Below are 25,293 nucleotides of genomic sequence, written 5' to 3' on the forward strand. Positions count from 1 at the left end.
CTGTTTACAACTGTATATCCTTTTCCGAATTGTAGCCTAGAAGCTGTGCATTGCAGCTAATACAAGCTATTTGATTTTATGTACGGTATCTCACACTGGCTATCGACGAGGCATCTCTGCAGTCTAGTCTGCTGCTCAGAGCCCGTTTAAAGTGGCGTTTCTTTTTCTAGCAGAGCTGATTGCATCGTTTTAGTAGCCAAACATCCTATTCAGATGAAAAATTATCATTAATATATATGCCTGTTCACACCGATTTTCGCTAATCACTTATCATACATGGTGGTATGAGTTACCAATCGCAACGTACATGCCATGCCAGCGAGAAGTGTGTCAAACCAGATTCAGAGGAAGCCTTGAGCCTTTACTAACTGCCCGAACGCCTGTGGGGTCCGGGGTTATCGATTTGACCTAACCTAACAAATTAGCGTACATTCAGTGGCTGTACAGTTGAATAGACGAATCTTTTTTCTTTCGTCTACCCCATGCGGCCTGTCTTGCTTGCCTTAGCCATGGACTTCGTTCTATGTTCTACCAACCTGTTTGCTCCACCTCATGACAACTACTCTCACCAACTACTTTTTCTTCAAGGCGAAAAAAAAAAACGAAGAGAGAAGAAAGAAGCTCGAAGTGGCTCCATCCGAACCCACACTACCCTCCAAGTAACGACTGCTACGCCAGTGTGGCTGGTTATGACTGGTAGTTTTAGGTACATGATCAAATATACATCTGAGTGCTAGTATCGCTTCGCTAGAATTTTTTCGTCAACATCATCTTTGTCTGGTTGTGGCAATCACAAGTCAACACCCGTGCACACTCCCCCCTTCCATACTCAGCACGAGCTTACCCAAGACCGTTTCTTCTCTTTGCCGTTTTGTCTGGCGTTGTGCGCTGATGCTAGAGTTGAGGCCAACAGCAGTTGTGATGCGGCGTCAGCACCGACCGGCCGTCATCGTCACCGCCAACGCCGCCGCCGAAATCAGCGACGCACACAGCTCTGCCGCGTCGACCGCCTCTCTACAAAATCTCGACTACTTACACGATCTACTAGATCGAAAGGCAATTGCTAATTACTTACTTGATCTAACCTTAACTAGCTACGCACGGAACGTTGAATTCGGGGCGTACGTGGACTGCATTGAAGAGCACAACACCAACTGTTGCATCTTAGATAGCCACTACCGCTTAAGCCAGCCGCAGATCCTTGAGATGCTTTAGAATAACACCAGCAACCTAAATACTAACAGCAACAGCAGCAAAACCGGTACAAGGCCGTTCACGACCGACGTCTGTTGGGATGCTGCTGGTACATGACACAAAGCTTGATTGGCCTGTTCTTCAATGATGGAAACAGCCAAAATCCGCCACGGTGGTAGAAGAAATAGCAACTTCAGGCTTCATCGCCAACTGCCTTATGGTTCGATTCAGCCAAGCGTATACGGCGCTTCACTGCTCGAAGCTAAACGATGCGAGATTGCGCAATCTCAACGGTGACGGTGGATCAGGCCTATCGAAGCAACGCGGCGACCACATATCCAAATTAACCGGCTTAACGTAAAGGCCAAGCAGGCTTGTGCCTGTAAGCCTGCTGTAAGGGTCCTCTGTTGTCCGCGTTCTCGGTTGAATCTAATTTAAGAGTTTACAAATATTGATACATATAGCTAAAGCGGATTGTCGACAGTTACTTTATATGGGGAGCTCACATTTTTCTAGTACCCACAGCCCTTTCGATATACGGCTTCATCAGTGGACACATGAATCTGGCTTTTGTTTTCTGCTGAAACGAAATTATATCATTATTAACTAGTTATAATCTGCATCCGATCATATCAACGACTTTGTCAAAACTGCTCAGTTTGATGACCAAGTTTTAAGTTAAGAACTATGCAAACTCTTCCGAGGGCATTTCCTCAACTGATAGAAATTGATGTTTACATTTCTCAAAGATGTGATAACAAAGCTAGGACTTTATCATGTATCGTATTCTACAATTCACAGTTGTATTTAGCAATTTTGACTAAGGGTTTTATGGCAAGATAGCTAGTGCCGAGTTTGAACGACCGATATCCGCGGTTTTTCGTGATTTACACGATACCAATCTTTGGGCATGGCTTAGCTGAAGGAGACATCATACAGATGCCCTGATCAACTTCTAAAATAATCCTTTATTGAAGTATAGCTACCTGACTGCAGCATTCTTGAAATAGGATTTTCCATAGAGCAATTGTGCTATTCGTAAATGCGTTTTACTTGTCCTGAAAACCGTTGACGCACATTTTTGTGTGTGCAATACATCGCTGATGTGATCATTTCCCAATTCCGCACTGTTGATACTGTGATACTGGACAGAGGCTGGCGCTGCTTTCGGTAGAATAACGAAACAGGACATGTTGACGAACGACGAGTAGCACGGACAACTTCGCCTTAACCTTCGTCGGTTGTTTTGGGTGGTTAACCTACATTGGGGTCCACGTTGTTTTGGGTCGTTGACCTACAACTAAAAACAACATTACCCTTAGTTAAACCGCTCAACGCTCACTTGTATCTATTTGGCCACCTTTTGAGTGCTCAACCAGCGGCGGCAATAGAAGCAGTAATAGTAGTACAGTCATTGGCGGGCCAGTGACTCGGTTTTTAACGCCGGCCGGGAAATACGCACAACATGGAGCGTCCGTAGAGGAACAACTCGGCGGACACCTCCATCGAGCTGAATCGCGCTCGCACATAGAGCTGCACATGAACACATATATGCACCGGCTCTATCCGAAGAACTGGGCCTCCGCTCCGTCAGGTCGATCGTCCGGTTTCTGGTAGATTCCGAAGCCGAGATATTACCAGTAGGCGCGTACACGAAACACTAAACACCCGCTATTGAAAGGATACGATACGAATAGGAAGAGTCCTACTTGGAGTAGATATGCGCCACCGGCTACACCCAAATCTAATCGTGGCAAGCTTGTAATAGGCAGAGTTAGCTGGGAAACACAACCAGAACAAAAGAGTAGAATAAGAAAGGAATATAGCTCCTAGAATAAGACAAACGAAATTCTCTGAGTTCGAAATGGCCAAAGGCCACTAGTCCGGTTGGGGATGGTGGAATCAGTACTAGAAGAAATACGTACCAAGCAGCTGGCTTTTAGTTCTCGATGCGCGATGTGATAACGGCAACGTGATGTGGCTGTATTAGCATTGAGGTGAAGGGCACACCGAGCATGTGCCTTTTCGATGGTTAACAACGGGCAAGAAATAGGTCGTTTACCTTGTAAGTTTTCGACTGAGGCATACGGCATCGAACGCAGAGCAGGGTTCATTGCACGACCCAAGAATAGTTGGTTGCCGATGACGAAATAGCATTGAATAGGGTAGCTAGCATGACGAGTCGATCCCCGGACAGCAAACCAGTCTCATGCATCCAGAAAGATTGTCGTTCTTTAAGATCTATTGGAGAATAGCGGTTCCGACCGAAATCTTGGTTTCGCGTCTGTGTTCGAAGGAATTGGGATCCGGACCTCCTAGAAAACTGGAGGATTTTGTCTCTGTCAGGAGGTACCTCAGTTTGTGATACAACAGATAATTTTGGCTTCACTTCGACTAATTAAACGTAGCAAACATTTTTAGCGCGCACTAAATTCGCCTAGGTACGCTGAGTTTGCTGTGTCATAATGAATTTTTGTAAGCATACTGATATTGTTGATTCACTAGCATTTTGTACTGTCGCCCCATCCCTCTAAGTTTACTGAAAACTAGAGTTAGGCCGACTCGTGCATTGCATCGTGCATTCAAAAGTCAAGTAGCTTAACCTTCACACAAATCAAATATGTTAAAAGTAGATTTCAGACTAGCATTTTCACGATCGGACATTGAAATTGCACTTAGCGATAGTACATCAGGTTTCGAACCTGTAGGAAAACTGTGTAACTCTTAACGCAACGCCTAGGACTCACCTGTTAATAAAGGAACTAATAGTCCGAACGTGTGCTCGACCATTTCCGTGAAAGCGGAACTATTCCTTATTTATAGTGCGTAACTATCACTCGACGCTAAAGCATCATCAGCATCGATATCCCAGTGCAACCGCGCCGTCTGCGTTTGTTACAGATTCAACTTTGGGCTACCCGAATCTTGTCCTGGCTTCTTACCTTTTGGTATGTGAGCAGTCATATATTTAATGGGCGACGTTATTTGAACTAGGGTGTAACTTCCAGGAAAATGCACTCTGTCTACAAATAACCGGAGATGAGTGACTAAGAGAACGCAGATATCTTTCTGCGAGTGTCCTATGCGTACCGTCGTGCAACGACAAAGGCTCGCCGTCGAGAAGACAAGGATCAATGTCCTGCCTACCAGCAAAGACGGTCGAAATACAAGTCGACTTAAAAGAAAAGTTCTTCCTGTGGAGCAAAAGCACAACCAGACCCTATTGGGGAAAACTGCCTGTAACATTGTGGCTTGATTGTAATGTCACAGGTACCTCACCTCTAATGTTGGATACCTAGGCTACAGACTAATACTTTTTGATAGACGTTGAGGATAGAAACAGGCCACAGTTAACATATATGCATTCAGAATACTATTGGACTTGTTAAAAACAAACAAATTGTATTAATAGATCATTATAGTAATGTAATGTACGGACAAACCTTCACTCAGTTGTTACTGTGAAGGTAAACAACTCGGTGACTCTATCCACGGCCCTATGTGCTCTTATGTGCTCCACTGGTCTATGATGTAATTTCTTTGATACGTCGTTATGTGGAGTCGAAGAAAAAACTAGATTATCAAGGTAAGCTGTAAAAGCTAGAACCTCGTATTCTGAATAGTAAACACTAAACGTAGCTCATTGAGCCAGGTTTCGAGGTTTGTAATAAGAACTACTTATGGTAAGGTAGTATATGCTGAGTTCGGTTCTATTTGATATCACCGTCAAAGAATTTCGAGCTATGATCTAACTTTTTGCACGTGTGACCGAATCCCGCCGTTCTGCGGTAACGATCCTTTGAGGGTCCGCGAGTGTCTCTTGCCATCGGCTTGCATCACTGCTCAATTTCTAGTTCTATAAGTTTGTGTAGGAAGTGTTCTGGGTGCAGCTTCTTCGAAAGCCCCTTCAATACGCTGGTGACTGAACCATATATATACAGTGTAATCCTAGGTTCTATAGCTTCAACGCAGTCTCGCTATGGAAATTATTACACGCTCATTTCCCACTAAAAATAGGCCACTTCTCATAATCTAACGTAAGGTAAACATTTTCTATGTTGGAGACTGCATTAAACGGTTTCGGCTGGAATCGAAACCATAGCACCTTAACCGGTGCGCCGTCCCACCGATGTTGCAGACTATGACAAAATGTCACATATCTTACAATACCTAACTAACGACAAAGATCATACCTCTAGTACAAGGGTATATTCCATACTTCGGTTTAATATAGCACAAAGTTTACAATCGTTCATATTCAAATATGATTCACGTGTTATATGGCCGCGATTCCGCTATATGCCATATACACTCCTGGGAATATGTGGAGCTCTGTGCGGTCTAAGCGGTGGCTGCACCCGTTCGTCAACAGTCTGTTTTGGCTAGTCTAATGAGCAGAAGCCAGCATAATTTCTAGTTCGCGTACCATTCCCTTATTGGTCCGTAAACGAAAGGGTCAAACCGGCGGGTATGGGCGAGTGATATCGCACAGCGCCTTAACCACTCCAACTAGCAGTTAGCAAGGCAATGCTGCGTCTGCGTGATTGAACGCGCTGCTGATGGCGTCACTCTTGCCACGGCGCGGCAGTGATATTCTAGTTCATCACCAATTAGAAACTGCGCTTTAACCACTAGAACCACGGAAGACCCGCATCGGAATAATAGGAAATGTACTGCGAGGTATAATCATGTATCGGTGTGTGCGTGCAGCACGTACGATCATTCCTTCATCGGAAGAATGAAGGCGGCGCTAAGTGGCCAGTCTTGTAATGCATACTACCCCAGTCGTACGGTACTTATCATAATTGTACGATATGTGTTTGTCAAGACTGAGTATCAGTGGGTCTGGAGTTAAATATGAAATAAAAGAGGTAGTATAAATCCTTGAGGAAGATGAGAAGTTTCGGCGAACGAGGATGTGAATAGAGAAAGGGTTTTTAATGTGTATCAATATATATGTTATAGAGTAGATTTTATACGAACTACGAGATTGAGAATGATTTCAAAGGATCGATTAAAACTCTCTGTTGCTACATTTGTTGTGCAGACGATGATTGATGTGCCATACAGGATAACTGAGAAATTGGAATCAATCTTCGAATAGATCGTAGAGCTCAGTGAGCACAACACTTGCCCTATGGAACGATGACGCGTCAATATTTTATATGTCTATTTTGCCATTTAAGGTGCAACAAATGGCGTGAAATACGCAATTGTTCGAGAAGTCCTATTGATTGAGAGAGTGAGGCCGTTATGCGCATAGGAAGGTGTGTTTTTCCTTTGATGCCCATTTCTTTTTAGCTAATATTACTGGTATTAATAAGCGAAATAATTGTTAATTTATCATTAAGCTCAGTGGAACTTAAGTAAAAATCGAACGGAGCTTTGAAAAGCCGAGGTTCGATAGGCCACGGCCTATCGAAACGCTGAAACAAGCTTCATTTGTAAAGCGTAATACCGTAATTTTTTTAATTGTAGAACTGGGTAAGTAGTTAACTTGTTAGCTAAATAATCTGTTGATGCCACAGTTAATGCTTGACATAGCGACCGCAAGCCAGGATACACGCTCTACATTGACAAATGAAAACTATTGCCACTCTTTAAAGATAACGCGTATTTCCAACCGACGAAGTCTACCTCAGTGGAAAGAATTCTGGAAAAGATTGATAAAGAATTAAGAAGCTCGTATATAAGACTTTTTCCTCATATTTACCGCAATAGTCGTGCAGAATTGATCCATCTTTCTCAGCCGGACCCTTCCCTTTAGGTTCGATAATTAGGATACAATAGGAAATGCCCCGTATCCTCAAGAACATGTGTGATTTCTATTAATTTATAGGTATCACGTGTACCAAACAGGATTCACTAGCATCTTCCGCAACTAGATCGTGTTTAAACACTTTGGAGCTTGGGTAGTGCAAGGTGGGAAATTTGAATCAAAGCAGTACGTGTATAAACTAAGGTATTCTGCCATAATTAGACGTTTCGTATACTTCCACTTCAACGTTGAAGGACAAATGTGTTGAATAAAACTTCTACCTTGTTTGACATGCTATCTTTAATTGATTTCAATGATTAAATTCGCTTTTACAAGCGTAAAGTAGTTTTGACGATCGAGGCAGTATTTTTCACATAACTATGTGTTTTTTGAAGTTATATTTGCCGAGTCACTTTTTAGTTATAAATTGAATCTCCCGTAGAAGTATCAGCCCGTAACCTCACCGTAGAAGCAGCGCCTTGCGCACCAACCTCTATCAGCCGTCGAACAATAGATTGCAGTTTCGAAACATCCTGTGTGTCAAAGAGGAAGCGTAACTATATGGTACAATGGGCTCGGTGCGATTTGTCGCCTTTCTTGTTTTGGAATTTTTTTCATCTGCCATCGATTAGATAGCAAAGATGCCGGAATATACAGAGCAAAAAACAAAAAAAAAGGTCTCAATGCTTCGAGTTTATTTTGTAGAGGCGGTGAAACGTATGACTTATCTTGCAAAGAAAACACTTTGGAGCGAAGTTGAGACACATCGTCTGCCAAAATCAACTTCATCGAGTTTTGTATTTTAGTATGAAAAATAGATAAAAAGGGCACATGATATGTTTTGTAATTTCGGGTCTACAACAGGGCGTTTTACACCGCTGACCCAAGGAGAGAGGTATTCCCATACACGAACGTCATCATGCAATCATCTTTATCGTTGGCCTGTTAGCTTTGTTAATTTCTATTTTGATCCACGTACAAACAAAAGTTATTCAATTCGTCATTCAACAAACATACTCACAGGTGTATATGTTTTTATTGGGGTTTTATTGGGTTATTTTTATTGGGATTAAAAAAAGAGACCACAAATCAGCTTCTATTTTTAGAATCCTATTGGACCTTAGCTTACGTTCGCAGCCTTATCTCCCGTCCCGAGCCGTCCCTATTCGTGTATGCGGACCGTTCGTCCAAAAAACAGTTTTGCTTGAAGCATGGACTAGGTTAGATAGGAATAAGGAGCACAGAAACTATTCCAATGGTGGGTCAATTTATGGCCGTCGGATTATCCCATACGAGGATTTCTTCCATAATACTAACATACCGGATTGTCCTAAAGGTTCTGACCATTTTTCTACCTAGATAGCGGTAAGTTACATATGCCAGGTAGTATAGGCCGCGTCGAATCGAATCATTTGCCAGTAGTAGATAAGCCAAAATTCATGCGGACTTAAAACAGGACGCTTTGAAGACGAGTGAGACCTGTGCAAAAAATCTGCTATATTTTACAATTTGATTACATTAAGACGTACGTGCTACACAGCCCTATAGAAATATGTCCTGCTTTTAATCAAGACGCTTTATTATAGCAAATGGTCGATTTCGCTTCTAAAATATCGGTGGGAGAGATGGGTGATCAACTACCGAAAAAATCGGTAAAGCTATTGCGTAACTTCATTACACCCGGCGTGCGAATATCCATAATTAGCAAAGTATCTGCCGCCACGATGTTACGAAGCATTTGAGGGAAATGGCTGAAAAGAAACCCGCGATATTTGACTGCTACATGAATTGAAGCAACGACATTTGCTGGATTAGATTTCCACTTGCGAAACTTCGCCGAGATCCAACAAAATCAAGACACTTCTCCATAATTTGTGGCGAAGGTACATTATGCCAAAGGTGACGCTATCTGTTTGATGGGACTGAAAAGGAATTGTGCGTGATGAGTTGCTAGCTCCTGGCGAGACGAGTGGTTCAGACCTCTGCTCTCAACAACTAACGAGCGACTGAAGAGGATCGACTAGAGCTAGTAAACAAAAAAAAAAGCGTCATCTTCCGTTGTGACAATGGCGGAGCACATACTTTCTTTTTTAACTAGCCGACAGCTTCAATGGAGAAGCGCGAGATTCGCTTGTCGTGATTATGCACCCAGAAAATAACCCGAGCTCTAGAATGATGGAATTATAACGTTGTCAGGAAAATAGGAGAACGTCATCGATCAAAATGGCGCGTAAATATGAAAATAGTCATCTTGGCTTGGTTAAAATGACCAATACTATTTCGGCAAGCCGGCGTTTATTGTTTTAAACATCCTTCAGTCTATTACCGTGCACAACCGTAGTGCGCACTTCCGCCAATATACATGCGGAGTTTTCGTGCTAAATATGGGTGAGCATTCATAGATGTCGTCTGCAATACAAGACCCCCTGTTTTCTCTAAAACAAAACAAGGATATTAAATGACGACCGTTAGTTGTCTAATCTTTTGTTCCTTGACTGTTAGAAGGTGACAGGCTGCGCTGCTGCGGCCATGCGATCTCCAACGAGACTTAGCGGAAAATCAGATTGAGTAAAGTTAATTACGAATAAAAGACGCTTCTGATGATCAGAGTCGAAAGTGGGCGTACAGACAATTGGGTCGTCTTCAGCGCCTTTTAGCATCTAGATTTATCCAAAATATAAAAAAAATCGATTCGGATTCTTTCGACAAGTGTCGTTAAACAGCAAACATTTATACCGTGTTACCGATGACTGCTAGTGAAAAGTTACTCCTGAATTTATAAAGAGAACTTTTGTAAAATCACTTGTAAACACGAAGTGAAGCCCCGATCAAGGCGAACGTGGCTACATCGCATAAGGCAATCCGCAAGGAATGCCCCTGGCGGCATTCGCAAATCATTTTATCCAATCTGTTTCCTACTCGGTGCAGTTTAAAAGCAAACGATATGAATTCTGTTTGAATTTATCAAGAACATGCTATATATATATATATATATATATATATATATATATATACACACCAAATATGAAATCACCATTTGATATTTCCTAGCATTAACATTATCTAATATGCTGTATACATGCCCGAAAGAGTATAAAAATGGTGGTAACAAAGGCAATAACACCGATAACGCCACTCGGCCCGCTGATAATAATGATTGTACTGAGATTTCCAACTGAAACGGAAAGAATTGGGTGAAACAGATGAAACCTCTTCAGGTAACATAATCGCAGCCGATTTATTCTGTTATTGTTGTACCTGCCGTAGCAGCAGCAGCAGCAGTTACCGTGACTGCTGTGATGCTGTGCCCGGTCTCGTTGTTAATTCATTCTATCTGGATTTGACGGCGTTCAGTATTTTGGCAAGACTCGTCTTAGCCTTGGGATCGGATTTTCTGAGCAGTCTATCGCCATTTGGGACGATCGCAAACACTGGCGCAGGCTGACAGACAGCTACCACCAAGTTCGACGATACGATTCAACAATTTAATGCTAGAGCACCATTATCAGTAGCCCTGTTGTGTATAATTCTCCCAGTTGCGACTCATATAAGATCAACATATCGTTGTACTGATAAGCTGTCCCTCTTTCCTTCTTTTACCCCCTTTTAGCAATGCTTCAGTGACAGATGCCGGACTTTTGCGCTCCGATGCTGCACACGTCTTCTGTTATTTTACCACCGCCTAGTTACCGTTGCAATGTGTGCACTGGTCAGGGGGGCCGCAGCGTTGCCGGATCCCCTGACTCTCTATGATCACCGATGATGCTGCTGGCATCAGTAGCGACTATGGCTGCATGTTCACTGGCGGAACTGACCAGCAGCACTGGGATTCAAGTAATGGATAGTAGCTGGCTAGATTTGTTAAATTAAGTTAAAAAATTTGTTAAAGTTAGAGTGACTTTTTGCGGGTTGGGTTGTTGCAGTGGGTCGCTTGTGCAGCAGTGAGAACTGCAAAGATGGACTTAAACGTAAGCAGGTACGATAAAATCAGTGCCGTGAACTAATGCTACGGGTCAAAACGGAGCGAGTGATGCTGACTGTGATGGAAATGGCTAAAAAAGGACGCCGGAGTCTGAAGGGAAAGAGGGAGGCACAAACTAGGCCGCAAAAAGGATAGCGTTATTACTCGACTAGCACAAACGGGTAGGTGAGATCAGCAAGTAGACGGTAGTCGCAAAGTGCGAATTAATGTTCTGTTGTAGTAAAAATAAGCTCATTGCAGTAATAGGTGATTTCTTTTGGATTCGTTCAAAGATTTCATATTTATATCATTCAAATACTAACCCGCTAATATATTAATTCCTATATATCCCACAAAAAAAACCAACAACTTAAGCCTTACGAACGCGGCTTGATGAGCATCGGATTGATTGATCTTCCCCAATGATTAACTGCTCGACCTTCGTTACAACACAGTACCTCGCAATCACAGGCGCACATTACTATGTGTAGTAAATGTAATTGTAAAAGTGATTGTTATCACCTTCACAGGTCAGAACGTTATTCAGGTTTCAAGTGAGTCTGTTCATGCTTCACTACTGCTACGTGCAATCGGTGTGTATGATTTTGTGCTGCTCAACGTGAAACATGATAAAAAAAGAATTAAGTTCAAGTCGGTAACTAGAAAATTGGGCGAATAAAGTCAGCACCTTTAGCCATTTTCGTTTTTTTTTTTTTTAATTTCTATACCCTCTTCGCTCACGTACATCGATGTTTACACGGTTTCTCTCGACGATAAGTGTTCACTGCTGGTTCGCTAGCGACAAGGCTAGAGAGAAGCATTTTTGTAACTACTGAAAATTTGCGTACATATATATATATATATATATATATTTATTGTGCTTCTTAAGTCACGCTTTCTAAGGCACTGTTGACAGATAAAGCAAGATGTAGGTAGGTGCTGACGCGGCATCTGAATCCGCGACAGCATCAGGTGAACGCCTCACCGAGTGAGTTCCGCGAATTTTACATGTGACAGAAAAGAGCACGTTCGAATAACAGAGACTATATACACTATATCTGAACGACGGATTCACTTACTAAGGCTGAAACTAGGGTGCAGTACGCATAACATTGGTGCTTCGATATTTTTTTTCCATATGTACCTAGAAACAATTCGCTAGCGTTTTGATCAAATTACAGTCTATATTTTTTCTTATATTAAATATATTTACAATTACATTTATGTACATGGATTTTTCTTTTTATCAACCTAGATTTTTTGTCTTCCTCGGTTTTTATATATAGATTAATCTATCAATACGTGTCTACATTTACCCTCTATGTATGATGCACACGCGGAGGCTTCAGTCAGACTGTGGAGGTGCAATACACATTTTCAATCATTTCTCGTTTTCCTCGTTGTCAATTTCTCGAGGGATTTTGGTCACAATGTAGCGTTGGCCACGTTGCGAGCCCATAACCAAACTATGTTACAGTTATTATCTATCTGCCCGTGATCGTCCGGGAATGTCTCTTCGTTTTCGCTTACCTCTGCACGCTTGTCATGATTATGGTTTTTGGCGTCCATTTGTCTCCCAGTACTATATCGCGTACGCTAACAATAGCCCGTTCAGCCGAACGCTTACCGTATTGCTTCCAAGGCCTACGTTTTTGTGCTTTGCTACGTATTCATTGTTTTCTCCGTACCATCTCTCTTCACCTACACCATATATTAAATCTCTGTGCATCGATATCATCTGTTCGACGAATAGCCAACTTACCGCACCAGTTCTTCGCAGGAGCTTCATACTGATGTCATTGAATACCTTTTCGTTATATATACCATAGTATGTTACATCAATGATCATCACTGTATAGTCGACAGAGAAATTGCTTTCTGTCCACGCAGTTTCCAGTCCACTTCCTCTATATAAATCCTAAAAACGTCTGTTTAGCTTTTGATTTGTCTTTGTTGCTTTGTCGTCAAGTGTTAGGTCGTGCTTTTTCTAACGTCCCTCTCGGATTTGCCGATGAATAACAGTAGAGCGAAAGGCTCGCACAGACAATTCATTCCATAGGTACTCGAGTCTATTTTCATTTACGTGCTTTCGCAGACACGCACATATCCACCCTGTCCCACTGTTTTTGTTTGCTAATATTTTTTCATAGGGTAATAATTACACGACATAATTATAAGGGTTACAGCGATAATGATATTAACAGACTTGGTGTCCTTCGTGAGCAAGGCAATAATGTCTCGTTAATTGTTTACTGTGTAAACAAGTACTTTTTCGTGGAAGATGTCTGCACGGGCTTTTATTGGCGTAATTTTGTATACTTTACTACGGTTATTCTATATGTTTCTCGTTTTTTCTTAATGACTTCTTGTCCAGTCTCCAGCCTGTTGGTCACAAATCGAAGCTTAATTTGACAAAGGGAAAACAGTCTTATTACGGTGACGTATCACAATGGGCTCTGCTGTTAGTTCTGGTGCACCCTATCCGCACTGCATGTTTCCTGTGTACCCTACGCCAGATGTAGAGGAGCGCGCCTTGTCGCTCGGTTTATCGTAACCCTTGAAAAAGCACCGCGGTTCGACGATTTGAAAATGCAATCAATTTACTATTGATTGACAGCTCACATTATTATACGTACACGTTAGTACTTCATCGTTGAGGTTTGCGCGTTTCAGTGCGTACGCTGCGTTTAGCTGCTTTAAAGGCTATTGGCCGTTACGTCTTCGTTGGAATTTTGCCATTGTTTCTTTCGTGCTGTCTGCTGATGCCGCCCAAACCTGAGCCCAACCTCTACATTCGATTAGGGAGCACAGTTTCACACGGGCTACATAGAATATGACACGAAACGGAAATGTCCCCAGATCTTCCTCGGCCGAGAACCTCAATACCTCCCTTTATATGCGGGTACTATGTGTGTGCGTTATGCGATGCAGACGGAGACATTTGCTACAGTCGGTTGCCTAATAAACGCGTGAACGCCTCGTGTGATTGTTCAGTTCAGTCGTTACCGTTGCCGTGATAGTGGCTTAGCAATAAATACATCACTCGTACATTATAGTAATTCTGCTAATACTAAACAATAATGATAAATATTTTAATTACATTACCTCTTCTTAGTTTTCTATCTGCCCTAAATATACATACATCTTCCTCTTTCTCCCCCGTTAGCGGAAGAGATAGCAGCGTAACTGCCAGCTTCTTGGTATCGGATTAGTAGCAGGAAGGTCTTGTACAGGCGTGTCTTCTGCTCGAGCGTACGCGCTTTCTAGAACAGATCACCATCAGTGTTACATAATGGTGCTTTCGCTTAAGGACAACTTATTACCTACCACTGTACTATTGCGTCCCCGTCCTCACAAGCCCCGCATGCTCGTCTTCTATGCAGACCTTTTCAAAGAACATATGATCTATACTGTGCGATATATGTACGTTTGCGTGTACTCGGTAATTTAGTCTCGATGCATGTGGCCAGCAGCCGGCCACATAAATACTCCAACAAATAGACAAACAATCATGGACGAAGGCGTCAATAATGAGTGACTCAATAAGCCCTGACGTTGATCAATCGGCGAACAATATCGAGTACATAATACACCCATGTATGCGCAGTTTGATTCTGCCGAAACGAATTAAAAAAGCAAACCTATTAACTAGAAGGTAACGGAAAATTAGCTCAATCAGTCCTGCTAACCATTCCAGTTAAGGCCAAAAAAGTTTTTTCATTTCGTCACAAAATACGACGACTCGTTCGTTGATGTGCGACCCGGTTAAAAGCAATCGCATATGTATGTACGTATCTAATTTGTTATGGCCATTGCGAACGCCATCTGGTAGGCAACCATCTGATGTTACGTTTTCACTAAGCGTCGAAAAAAATACAGGGCTGTCGAGAGCGACCTTGCTAGCTGTCGTTGTCTTGATGGAATCAAATGGAGAAATTCGTCCGAAAATATTCGGTTTACACATACGTCTGACCTATTAGTTATGTGCTAATAATGCTATGTCTGTTTGTTTTATGTATGTGTCTGTGTGAGCGCGTGCGTGATCCTTTCTGCTACATACTTATGTTGCATTCCCCAATGTCTTTATTTTTTATATATACCTTAGGTAATATTAAGTTACTTTTCTCTCTTTCGCTCGATCTGTTTCTCGTTCTTACCGTTTTTCTACAATTTGCTCTCTATTTCGGGTACGTTACTCTATACAGGAAATGCACCGCGATTCCCGCGCATGCTCAGACGCGCGCATAGCGATCGCAAAGCGCAAGGCAGCCGTCTCTCGTGCTCCATTTGTTTAGGTAGTGTATCAAGTTAGTCTGGATTTCTTCTTCTCTCTTTTCGTTTTTCTTCTGTTTTTAAAGTCTTGACCTTTTTCCCCGTTTGTCTTTCATTATGAGAAAGATAAGTGTCCCGCCGGCCAGAACGAGATATGCCGCATATCCGTTAAAGACCCTAGTTTTTATCTACAAGTCGAAGGTAATTGTATTCCTCCTGACATATCACCTCTACATTACCATAAATAGTAGGTGTTTCACGGAACGATATTCTATATATATAGAATCGTCGTAGCAGTTCTATTATTATTCATCCATAATCCACTATCGTCCATAGTCCCGGTATCGGCCTTGCGTGTGCCCTGGCAGTTTAGGCACAGCACCAACCCAAGGCGGCGAACCGTCGTCCTCGTGTCGTAGACCTACCGTCAATAGTAATCAATGCTGTATTTAAGCCCTTTGGAATAGCGACACATCGCCATGTAATAACACATCAGCAAGCGGCCGATAATAATCACAATAATAATAGTGGTAAGTTATACGAAGGTTACTAGCCCAACACCAGTTCTTGCTGTTCCCTCACGTTAGTATCATTTGATAAACCTGATTCTTTCACTTTAGCATTCCTCTGTTTAAACCTTCATTTCATTGGTGTCTTTATTATGCGTTTCCCTCGCCTCCTACGCCGTTGGGATCCTTAGCGATAATCTGCACGGTGGGATTTTTCAGTATTCGCTTCTGCCGGTAGTCGTAGACTTTTCGACAGAAGAAAACCAGATCGGCAGACACCCTTCCAGGATCAGGGAGCCTTGCCTGACGCGGCGTCGGCGCCAGGGGTGGCACGATCGCGGCTACTCTGGAGCGTACACCCTCTTCCAGCTGCTTAACCTTCGCTCGGTAGCGACAGTACTCCGCAAACGTGAGCACGTAACACTTGTCCTCGATACAGGCGACGGAGTTGAAGTCGCAGTGCTTAGACGCAAATATCTCGTCTTCCATATGGTTGGAGCGACGTCCCTGCTCCGTGTGTTCGGGTCTGAAGAGTCAACACAACATCAGTTAGCCACTCCTCAACCAAAACTTAAAGAGCGGTGAAATAGTCTAAGTTCTAAGACATGCATACCGTCTCACGCAGAGAGGAACCAGCCATCTGAAGCAAAGCTCAAGGGCAGCACCACAAGTAAAGCTCAATACATTTAGGTAATCAATTGAACTCACAAATGGGATTCGGCAACGTGATAAAATTTGCCAGTGTTAGCAAGATGATGATATTATCGCTGATAGTGTTTATCGGTCGTTCATCTTTGGTACCGAGTTTTCTTTGCCTATAGACTATCGAAACAACCAGCATTTCTGTGTATTGCTGTGTGCTTAACGGAGCACGCAAGAATATAAATACATGAAATTACATATCACTGATCTAAGCAGATTTCTATAAAACATTCTCATGTACCTACCTGTAATACCAAAGCAAGCTGATCATTAAGTCGCCTTCGGTTGTCTGCCACAACGATCCGACTTTAGCGACAAATGGCAGGTCAATGACACGCGGTCCGCTTTTCAGTAACACACAGTCCCGTGGCCGTACTTCGTCACCTTCTGAGTGTCGCATCAACGGGAAGCACACACGCACAAGCGCGTTGTGCATCTGGTCGTTGCTTGTACACACCCTACGGTACGAAGGCGATATGCGGTACGTAAATGTAGTGGCACAAATAAACGATTTAAATAAACGGCTATAAACTGCCAATTCCAGACCATAATATTGCTAAATAGTGTATATGTAACTTCTTCATTGACTAAGAATTTACATACATAGGTATTTGAAAGGTGTTCGAACAGTTGCTAGTTTTGCAAAAGTATTATAAACTCTCATTTATCTCAGTAATCTCGCGACAAAGATCGGCATAGTGGTACGGATTAAGCTAACCGTATAAATATAATTGGACCAGATGCATATACAGGTAAGTTTAAATCAGCTCGTTACTAACTCTACTGCTATTATTACTGATAGTGATAATATTTCATTGAGAGATTTTTGTGATCGGCCATTGCCGTATCACTACTCACCTTTTAAGAAAGGGTTCACCCAGCGTGGACCAACCATGATACTTTCTCTTGCCAGGACTGTTGGTTTTTATGGGGGCGTCAACCTTGATACCCCCGGTGAGAAGTCCGCTTTTCTTTTCCCTGCCTTGATTGTCTCCCTTCTCGACTCGCTCACACTTTGCTACTGCAGAACCGAGCCCCGAAGCAGCCGCTCCCGAAGGACCACCCTGCATTTTACGCTTCCCGCTGTTTACCCCACCGATTGCGCCCACAGCCCCTGCCGCAAGCGGACAAGCGATCGCCGCTGTTTCGATCGACACACGAACCCCTAAGGCGCCTCCGGCCGCACTACTCACATCACCACTTCCATAACCTCCGTTCGCGACGCCACCGCGCCCGCCCGGGTTCCTTAACACGGTGACACCTCCTACAAGGAAGAACAAATGTAAAAGTAGGCAATTATGACATTCGAAAAAGCGTGGCAAATTTTAGGTGTGAATGTGTCTATGCCAACTTGTTTTCATGGGGAGCATGTCAAATTACAGTAGTCGCTAAGTGACACGTTGACCAAAATGGAAAACGCTAGCTAGCTAGAACGATGATGTGGATGCAAAACTGACCATAAGGGCTCACTGAATACGAAGAATAGCATCACATGCTGATATAGTGATAACATATAAGACAAGCATCCGGATGATCCGTGATTAGTCGCGATTTTGCAAACGATGAAACTAGACGGATACTAATCTGGTGTCGAAACTATCCGAGAGATATACCGCGTATAGAGCGCCATGACATTCAATACAGTTAGAGGCCATCCTAATTAATTAAGCACAACTACCACAGTTCTATCACGCGGGTTACAGTTTACTTGTATTTTTTTCGACACTGCTTGATTTGAAGGCAGCTATGGGAAAAAGGATAACGAAAATGCATCGATCAACCATCAGCGAACCAATCGAGTCATTGCATTAACGTCAAACCGAACACAGCCGACGTTCTGCTAAAAGCCTTTAATCCCATCAATGCTTTTAAAAAAATCTGGGTTCTGAGCAATACATTGCTTATTGCACGTACGTTCCAGACACTGCTTTGCAATCAGGGACCATCTGAATAAACAGTTTGTTACCTCGAAAACTATTCAATTTAATCTGGACACGAAAAACAAGTCCAAGTACAACACTAAGTCAAATGGTTCCATCTTGATTTGACTGAAATTACTCTTCTGATTCCAGCGCTTTGATCTCCTCATGTCGATGTTTTTTCTTTTTATCATTTTTTCTAGATTCGATCAAAATAACAAACTAAAAACGGCCTCCATATCGAATGCCCTGCTTCCTAGTTAATCTATTACGGATTCAGAGATAAAGTAGATAAGAGCAAATCTAGCCATCCTTTCCAGGCAGGTTTAAGACTACGCTAAGATATCACTATGATGGACATTATTGCCATGTCTTTTTCCATTGTCCGATCGAAATATACCACTTTCTATCTACCTGCCTTTCCCTTTCGACGAACGAACCCGTGAACCAGAACTTACCCGTCTGTTGTTGCTGCTGCTGCTGCTTTTGCTGTTGTTGCTGTTGTTGTTGAACCGGAATTCCCCCCGAAACGGCACCGGCTGCGGCAGGCCCTGCTGTCGCTGGCTGTGCGATACTGGTCGGCCGTTGTTGTGTCTGCTGTTGTGACTGTTGCTGCGGTTTATTATTGCAATTGCTGCTATTATTGTTTTTATTGTTGCTGCTGGTGTTCAGGAGGCCACTGTTCCCGCAGTTGACCGCGGTCCCGCCAACGGCTCCGCTCGGCCCGCCCGCACCGCTATTAGTATTATTGACCACCACCTGTATGCCACTTGTCGACGATGGTTTGCCACTGCTATTGTTATGAGCTAGCTGTTGTTGCTGCTGCTGTTGTTGCTGCCTAGTCGAGGGCACCTGCACAACAATGCTGCGAGCAGGTGTCCTCGTCTGGCCAGCTGCAGCCGCCGAGTTTGCTCCGCCGACAGTTCCGACGCCGCCTGTGCTCTGACCACCTGCCACGTACGCCCCGTTCGGGTGGAACGCAATAGGCTTGTGGATCAGCGGCTGGACCTACGCAACAGTAGAAGCCACACGGAGAAAGGATATGTAACTTAGAACAGTGACGATAGCAAGAGTTGTTATTGTAGAGAGTAGACGACGTTGGTGATGTTATCTATCGTGCCGTTTGTTATAGAATGGTGACGTTCGAATGAGATCGGCCGGTGTCGAGTCTGGTATCGTACTGTCGCCTTACATTGATTCACCATATCATCATCAACATCATAGAACTGGCTCATATACACAGTTTACTAGTATTAGTGTGATTATGACATAGCTTTTCTAAAGCGTGTCCTTAGGTCAGCCTAACCGCAGCATTTGAATATAGTCGCTGATTCAGTTCATTCGTCTGTATCCCTCATCCGTCTGTATCGTGACGACATCATCCATACGGTTGTGGGTCTGTAATGTTCGTCTGGTTCAGCTATCTCAGTCTCAATACTGATATTCACACGACTATCGACGTCCTCTCCGCTAGACTCCGTCGTTGATATCCATTTCGTTCAAGTTGGTTTGCTTCTCCAACTAAGAAGTTTTAAAAGCTGCGTAATGGCCTCTCGCCACAGACAGCCGTTTATGTGCAATAACAGGAACGCGTAATGCTTTCTTGGTCTCTCGTTGCACCCTCCCGCCACACCGGCGCGTCTCTAGCCGATGATCGTACCATTCCATCACTCTCCACCTCGTAGGTCGCAGCCTTTTTCTTTCTGGCTCCTCCTCTCCTTCCCGGCCTGTTTCGCTCGCCCATGTGTGCCTGTATCCGTTGGTCGTGACAGCATTCGCGGTTCATGGCAACGAACGTCTGACGAATCGATGGTAAAGCCATCATCTATTCAGCCGATCCAGTAAGCAACAGGTCCAACCTAATTAGCGATAGCAACAGTAGTAGCAGTAAAACGGCCCCAGCCGCAATACCAACTGGCCATAGCGTCGAAAAGCCGTTGTTGGCCGTTCGGTCACCGGAACACGATCGCAGTCAACGCTGCCGAAAACGCTGGCTTTGTCGACTCCACCAGCCACCCGGCCAGCGACGCTCTCAATGTGAGGCGATGGCGGCGGTCAGATCTCTCTAGTTGACGTTCACAACAGAATCGACACTGAGAGAACCCTGTCGCCAGTCAAAACTTCAACATGTGCTGTCGTTAGTAAGCGTACACGAGTAGCGCGCAAGCGGCGAAGCGACTGATGCAGTCGCACCGCAGAGAGTGGAGCCACCATGAAACCACCAAACGAAACATGGTTGAATAACAATGGATGGAAACAGCTGGAATGCCTATTTCTACTTAAGAACACTGGGATATTATAGGATGCTGGCGAACTGTAACAATGCCAGCAGTGGCAATAGGACCGATGATAATGCCTATGCGGGTTTGCAATGACGCTCTATGATGATCGCGGTGTCGATATTTGCAAAACATGCGATTTATAGAAGCACGGTGTATTATTAAGTAGGACTTGTTTAGAAAAATGTTCCTTTGCAGCGTAGAGGGACACCTACGAGTTACAAACTCGGAATTCATATTGTAGCTGCCTGTACTCGTCTTTCTTTTTTAAAAGAAAGACGAGAGAGTCTAGCTGCTCAAGGCGGCAGGATTGCGCGATTCAGACTGGAAGGCCGCCCACACAGTAATCATTACGGACACACGTGTCGCTGGCCGTTGGCCAGAATCGTAGAGACGCAACAACGATTTTTGAGAATCCTTAAGTAGTAATTGTCATTCACTCCACGATTTAAAATACACATTTTCCAGTTCTTCGAGCAAGGACGACGTACTCGACTTTGTTTCAGCATACATTTACTTCCTAAACTACTAAGCTTGTTTTACAAGAAACGAATCAGGCCAAGAATTTCTTGCTGGCCGTGTGTACGTACCTGATAATACGCTGTTGGTATGCCAAACGGGGTGCTCGATGCTTGTACGGGTTGTTGCACTGTGAAGTGTGGAGCTGTGACGATGGTCGCATAGCTGCCAGGATTTGTAATGTTGGTCACATTAGCCGCAACTGTAGCCATATTGCCCATGCTAGCGGCAACATTGGCCATGTTCATGTTAGTCATGTACATGGTGCCGCCCTGCATCTGAGCTGCTTGGCCTCCTGGTGGAAAAATGCGCAAAAGAAAAAGACTTAATTGACATCGATAAAGTGCATCGATGCTAATGAGCCTCATTACATATATACGATACATTTTCTACGATATTTTTCATAAAGCTGACGCTTGTATCGATGCATGCCATGTCAGCATCGCGAGACGTACCAGTGTTTATGAATTTGTGAACGAGTTCATTCTTTTGCGTTTTGTTTAATTTGGCCATTTCGCTTACCTTGAGGATTGCTGTTTTGCGCATTTACAGTTGCCGCATAGCTAAATGAGGCCGCTTGATTCTGTAACGGAATCGTTGTGGGTTGAGATTGGGCCTGACTAATGACCAACGGCGGTCGAACGATGGCTGGCAAGGCAGTGGGAGTAACTCCGCTTGGAACACCGGTGAGACCTCCAGATGCCGTGCTTGTAGCCGTGTACCTACGACGGCAGAGAAGTGAAGATTCGCTTACAATGACCGTCGGATCGACATACATAGTAGCCCTTCATATACGTGCTTCATATAGATTCATCTCAATAACTAAACGCATCGTACCGAAACGTCTCTCTGGCATTTTCGTTGACTTGTTTTCGATATCATTAAGGCTTGGCATAACGTATGACTACAGCGGCGTCTTTACATCAGACTAATTTATAAACTATATAAAACTAGGATGTCAAATCCTTTACGTGCCTCGCTATATATGCGTACAATTATAGTTCAATGAATGCATGACAAAATCGTTAAAAAGCTTTATTTAGCTAAAACATCACTACTGTTATGAGCAGTTACGTACGTGTACGTCCTTGTAACCTGCTGTGCCTGGGTGACTGTTGCCGAAGAATCTTGGGCGACTTTGATATCCTGTTCGCGTTCCTCTTTGCCAACGACTCCGGTCATCGCAGCCAACTCAAGCAGATCATCGGTATCACCATCCAATACCTCGCTCTTCTTCAACGGCTTCGTCTTGATTGCTGCACGAGGTGTTGCCGGGGGGCTGGGCTGGCCTCCGCTCGGACTTTTCGACGTCTTCATCTTGCGTCTTCTTATCTTTGTCGTTTGCACAATCTGAACGATCTCCTCCTCTTCAACCGTGGTCGTCTTCTCTTCATCTTCGATGTCCTCAATTTTAATCACGCTACCGGCTGGCCCACTAACGACACCCCCCGTGCCAGGGGTTCCCATTGCGGCGCCGGGAGCTGGGGTCATTCGCGGCGATACGGCTGGAGTCGCCGCAGCGGGCGCCTCTGGCGCGAAAGTTGTCGGCGTTAAAGGCGCTGGGGGCGGTTCCTTCTTTTTCGGTGGGCGCTTTTCGTCGTGACAAAGACTCGCTGCAAGGATGGCTTGCGCATTGAGCGATGCCATCCGCCGACAACGACCAGGCACTGCAACTGCCATCATTATCTTGTCTACCCGTGGGCTAGAATGCCCGTTATTTGTTGATACCGTCTCAATTGTGACGTCGGAGTCCGTGTCTACCTCGGTGGTAGGCTGAGACGAACCTGGGTATTTGCGTTGAGTAGAGAAATAGTTGATTAGCTTAACGTGAAAACTAAGAGAACAGATCGGAGCTTATGAGTGTTATTTGTTTATGGCTAATAATTTGTTGGAACTCTATAATAAGAATGATAATGGTCGATCTCAGCAGTTTGTGGCTGGCAGAGTTATTTATTCTATTATTACCACTGCATCCAAGTAGCACAATAACCTACAATCGGCACAAAGTGACGTCCTCAAATACGCAACACTATTGGATAACATTATGACATGTGTAGAGGAAAATCAAGCTATCCCACTGGTTCATTATGTGGCTATTATGCTACGTAATGCGGTTTACGAACGCTTCATACATGTTCTTACAACCTAAATTTCATAAAACCTACTCATATATATATACAGATTTGTCGGCTCTAATCAGGGGCCCTCATACAACGCACCTGTCGATGGTGGAGGTGCGACAACCTCACCGCTGGAGCTACTGTTGATAGCCATTGTGTGACCGCTGCTGCCCCCGCTACCGCCGATATTCTGAGTACTACTATTGTTAATTGTAATGTTTCCACTGCTGCTGTTAGAGCTGTGAGTCGCAGTCGCCGAGCTCGCTGTGTTCAGATTGCTGCTACAGTTACTACCCAAGTTGTTATTGTTAGTGTTGTTACTGCTACTGTTGTTGTTGTTGCTGCTGCTGCTGCTGTTAGCTGTAGAACTGTTGTTGCCGCCGCTGTTGTTATTATTATTGTTATGATTATTATTATTATTAGCGTTGTTGTTGTTGTTGTTACTGTTATTCTGATTGCTGCTGCTGCTGCTGCTGCTGCTACTGCTGGCATTGTTGTTCGAGCTATGCTGTGAAGTAGAACGATTGGTCTCGTTTTCGTACATGATGTGCACTTTAGCCATCGCATTGAGGCTGGCCACTCTCCTAATAACAGGATGGGAAATTGATATGATATTGTTAATACTGGATAGTCGTTAGAGCAGTAATAAGATGGTATAAAATTTGTATACTGCTTATTAATGATAGGTATAAATATGTGATGCCGCAAGCTAAACACAAGTGCCGTGCTGGTGCAAGCTACATCATTTGCCCTGGCGCAAGATATTTTTTATAACAGACCGAAATAATGAAATTGCTGAAAGAAATGTATGGCTTACCTGGGCAAACACGTAAGCACCTCGGTTCCAAACCCCCAACCGTTTGAGGCGACTGCACTGCCCACCGAGTTCCCCTCTTTCGGGATCGACTCGTCCTTATCCTTGCGTTGTCGTTTATTATCTTCTTTCATTGCCATACCATTAGCTACAGTTTTCTTCTTTTTGACGGACTCTGAAGTCTTTTTGACTTTCTTGTCGCTAGCGCTTGCCGCCCCTGCAGGTCCAGCACCCACCACTTTTTTCTTGTCCTTTGACTGAAAACGAAACGCAAAGTAAAAAAGGCTCGCGGCTAAAGCGCTTCAACACCTTAAAATCAAAAATAATCATCGCTGCAACGCAATGTCACATTTTGTTGCTAAAGCTGAAAGAATAATCTCTGCCAGTAATCCCGTACACATCTTCACCGTTTGAATCCTATGTATCAGGGTAAAGAGAAGCCACTGAGAAGATGCTTTGAAGTCTACCTTGGTCTGCGGTGCCTGCTGTTGACCCTGTTGCGTCGCTGAGGTGTCTTTCTTCTTCTTGTTGGATTCTTTGGCCTTAGGAGTAGCGCCATCTCTGTCCTTACCGCTGGCCTCCTTATCCTTCGCTGCTTTTTTGGTTCCACCAGCGAGCCTACTGTTACTCGTTTGGCCTGCATCTTTGGCTGACTCCTTGGCCTTCTTGAGACTTCCTGGACCAGCCGAGGAAGCTTTAGTGGCCTCGCTCTTTCTTTTCTTGGAGGCAGGCTTAATCTTTGCTTGGCTACCAGCCCCATCAAGACTGCCTCCGCTTGCCACGGGTCCCGCGGCACCCTCCTCTCTGTCTTGGCCACCCTTCATCGGCCTTGGTCCCTAGGGACGACCCCACACCAACTGGCTTGAGGTCCCCCCAAACGGACTAGAGAGGGACCGGGCGCCTCAACGATTTCGCCGCTCAACAACTCCGCCCAACTTCGTCGCCATCAGCTGAAAAATGTACGTTGTTATTAATACGACATTCTAAGTAAAATAACAATAAACTGTGTGAACGTCTAAGCGATATTGAATCGACATAGAATATGCATGCGTGTAATTATTTAGGCTTGTAAAATAACTACACGACAAAAATGTTTTAAGTAACAGTAACCCGGGATAAACGATCTATTTTAAATTCGGACAACGTTGAACGAATACCTGATCCTGAAATATTATCTTCAACAAACGTGCGTATCAAGATGGATAATAAACAGTTTGAATTCTCATACATTGGCACGTTACCTAAT

General features: G+C 43.9%; 1 protein-coding gene and 2 long non-coding RNA genes across 5 annotated transcripts in view; 1 reads left to right on the top strand and 2 right to left on the bottom strand.

Annotated features, from left to right (window-relative positions):
- Nucleotides 1–2,242: 2,242 nt before the first annotated feature.
- LOC147757375 (uncharacterized) lies at nucleotides 2,243–4,250 on the bottom strand. The gene is made up of 3 exons (XR_015321602.1): nucleotides 3,942–4,250; nucleotides 3,120–3,517; nucleotides 2,243–2,972 (listed from the first exon to the last, which is right to left on the bottom strand). It is a non-coding gene; the product is annotated as an uncharacterized LOC147757375 (long non-coding RNA).
- A 1,305-nt stretch (nucleotides 4,251–5,555) lies between these two features.
- Nucleotides 5,556–7,314, top strand: LOC147757376 (uncharacterized). Its single transcript, XR_015321364.1, has 3 exons — nucleotides 5,556–5,986; nucleotides 6,381–6,461; nucleotides 7,034–7,314. It is a non-coding gene; the product is annotated as an uncharacterized LOC147757376 (long non-coding RNA).
- Nucleotides 7,315–12,077: 4,763 nt separating this feature from the next.
- Nucleotides 12,078–25,293, bottom strand: part of Hers (Histone gene-specific Epigenetic Repressor in late S phase) — a 30,100-nt gene continuing 16,884 nt past the window's right edge. For all 3 annotated transcript variants that reach the window (XM_022790529.2, XM_086979459.1, XM_086979460.1), the window contains 10 exons: nucleotides 24,515–24,997; nucleotides 24,051–24,304; nucleotides 23,333–23,817; nucleotides 22,192–22,897; nucleotides 21,636–21,835; nucleotides 21,185–21,408; nucleotides 18,774–19,323; nucleotides 17,255–17,660; nucleotides 16,642–16,854; nucleotides 12,078–16,220 (listed from right to left, as the gene is read on the bottom strand). In XM_022790529.2, coding sequence (XP_022646264.2) covers nucleotides 15,845–16,220; nucleotides 16,642–16,854; nucleotides 17,255–17,660; nucleotides 18,774–19,323; nucleotides 21,185–21,408; nucleotides 21,636–21,835; nucleotides 22,192–22,897; nucleotides 23,333–23,817; nucleotides 24,051–24,304; nucleotides 24,515–24,871 — 3,771 coding nt within the window. In that variant the 5' untranslated portion in view covers nucleotides 24,872–24,997 and the 3' untranslated portion in view covers nucleotides 12,078–15,844. The remainder of the gene's footprint in view (nucleotides 16,221–16,641; nucleotides 16,855–17,254; nucleotides 17,661–18,773; nucleotides 19,324–21,184; nucleotides 21,409–21,635; nucleotides 21,836–22,191; nucleotides 22,898–23,332; nucleotides 23,818–24,050; nucleotides 24,305–24,514; nucleotides 24,998–25,293) is intronic.

The sequence above is a fragment of the Varroa destructor genome, unplaced genomic scaffold (genome assembly GCF_002443255.2).
Source record: "Varroa destructor unplaced genomic scaffold, Vdes_3.0 BEIS01000002.1, whole genome shotgun sequence".
NCBI lineage: Eukaryota > Metazoa > Arthropoda > Arachnida > Mesostigmata > Varroidae > Varroa > Varroa destructor.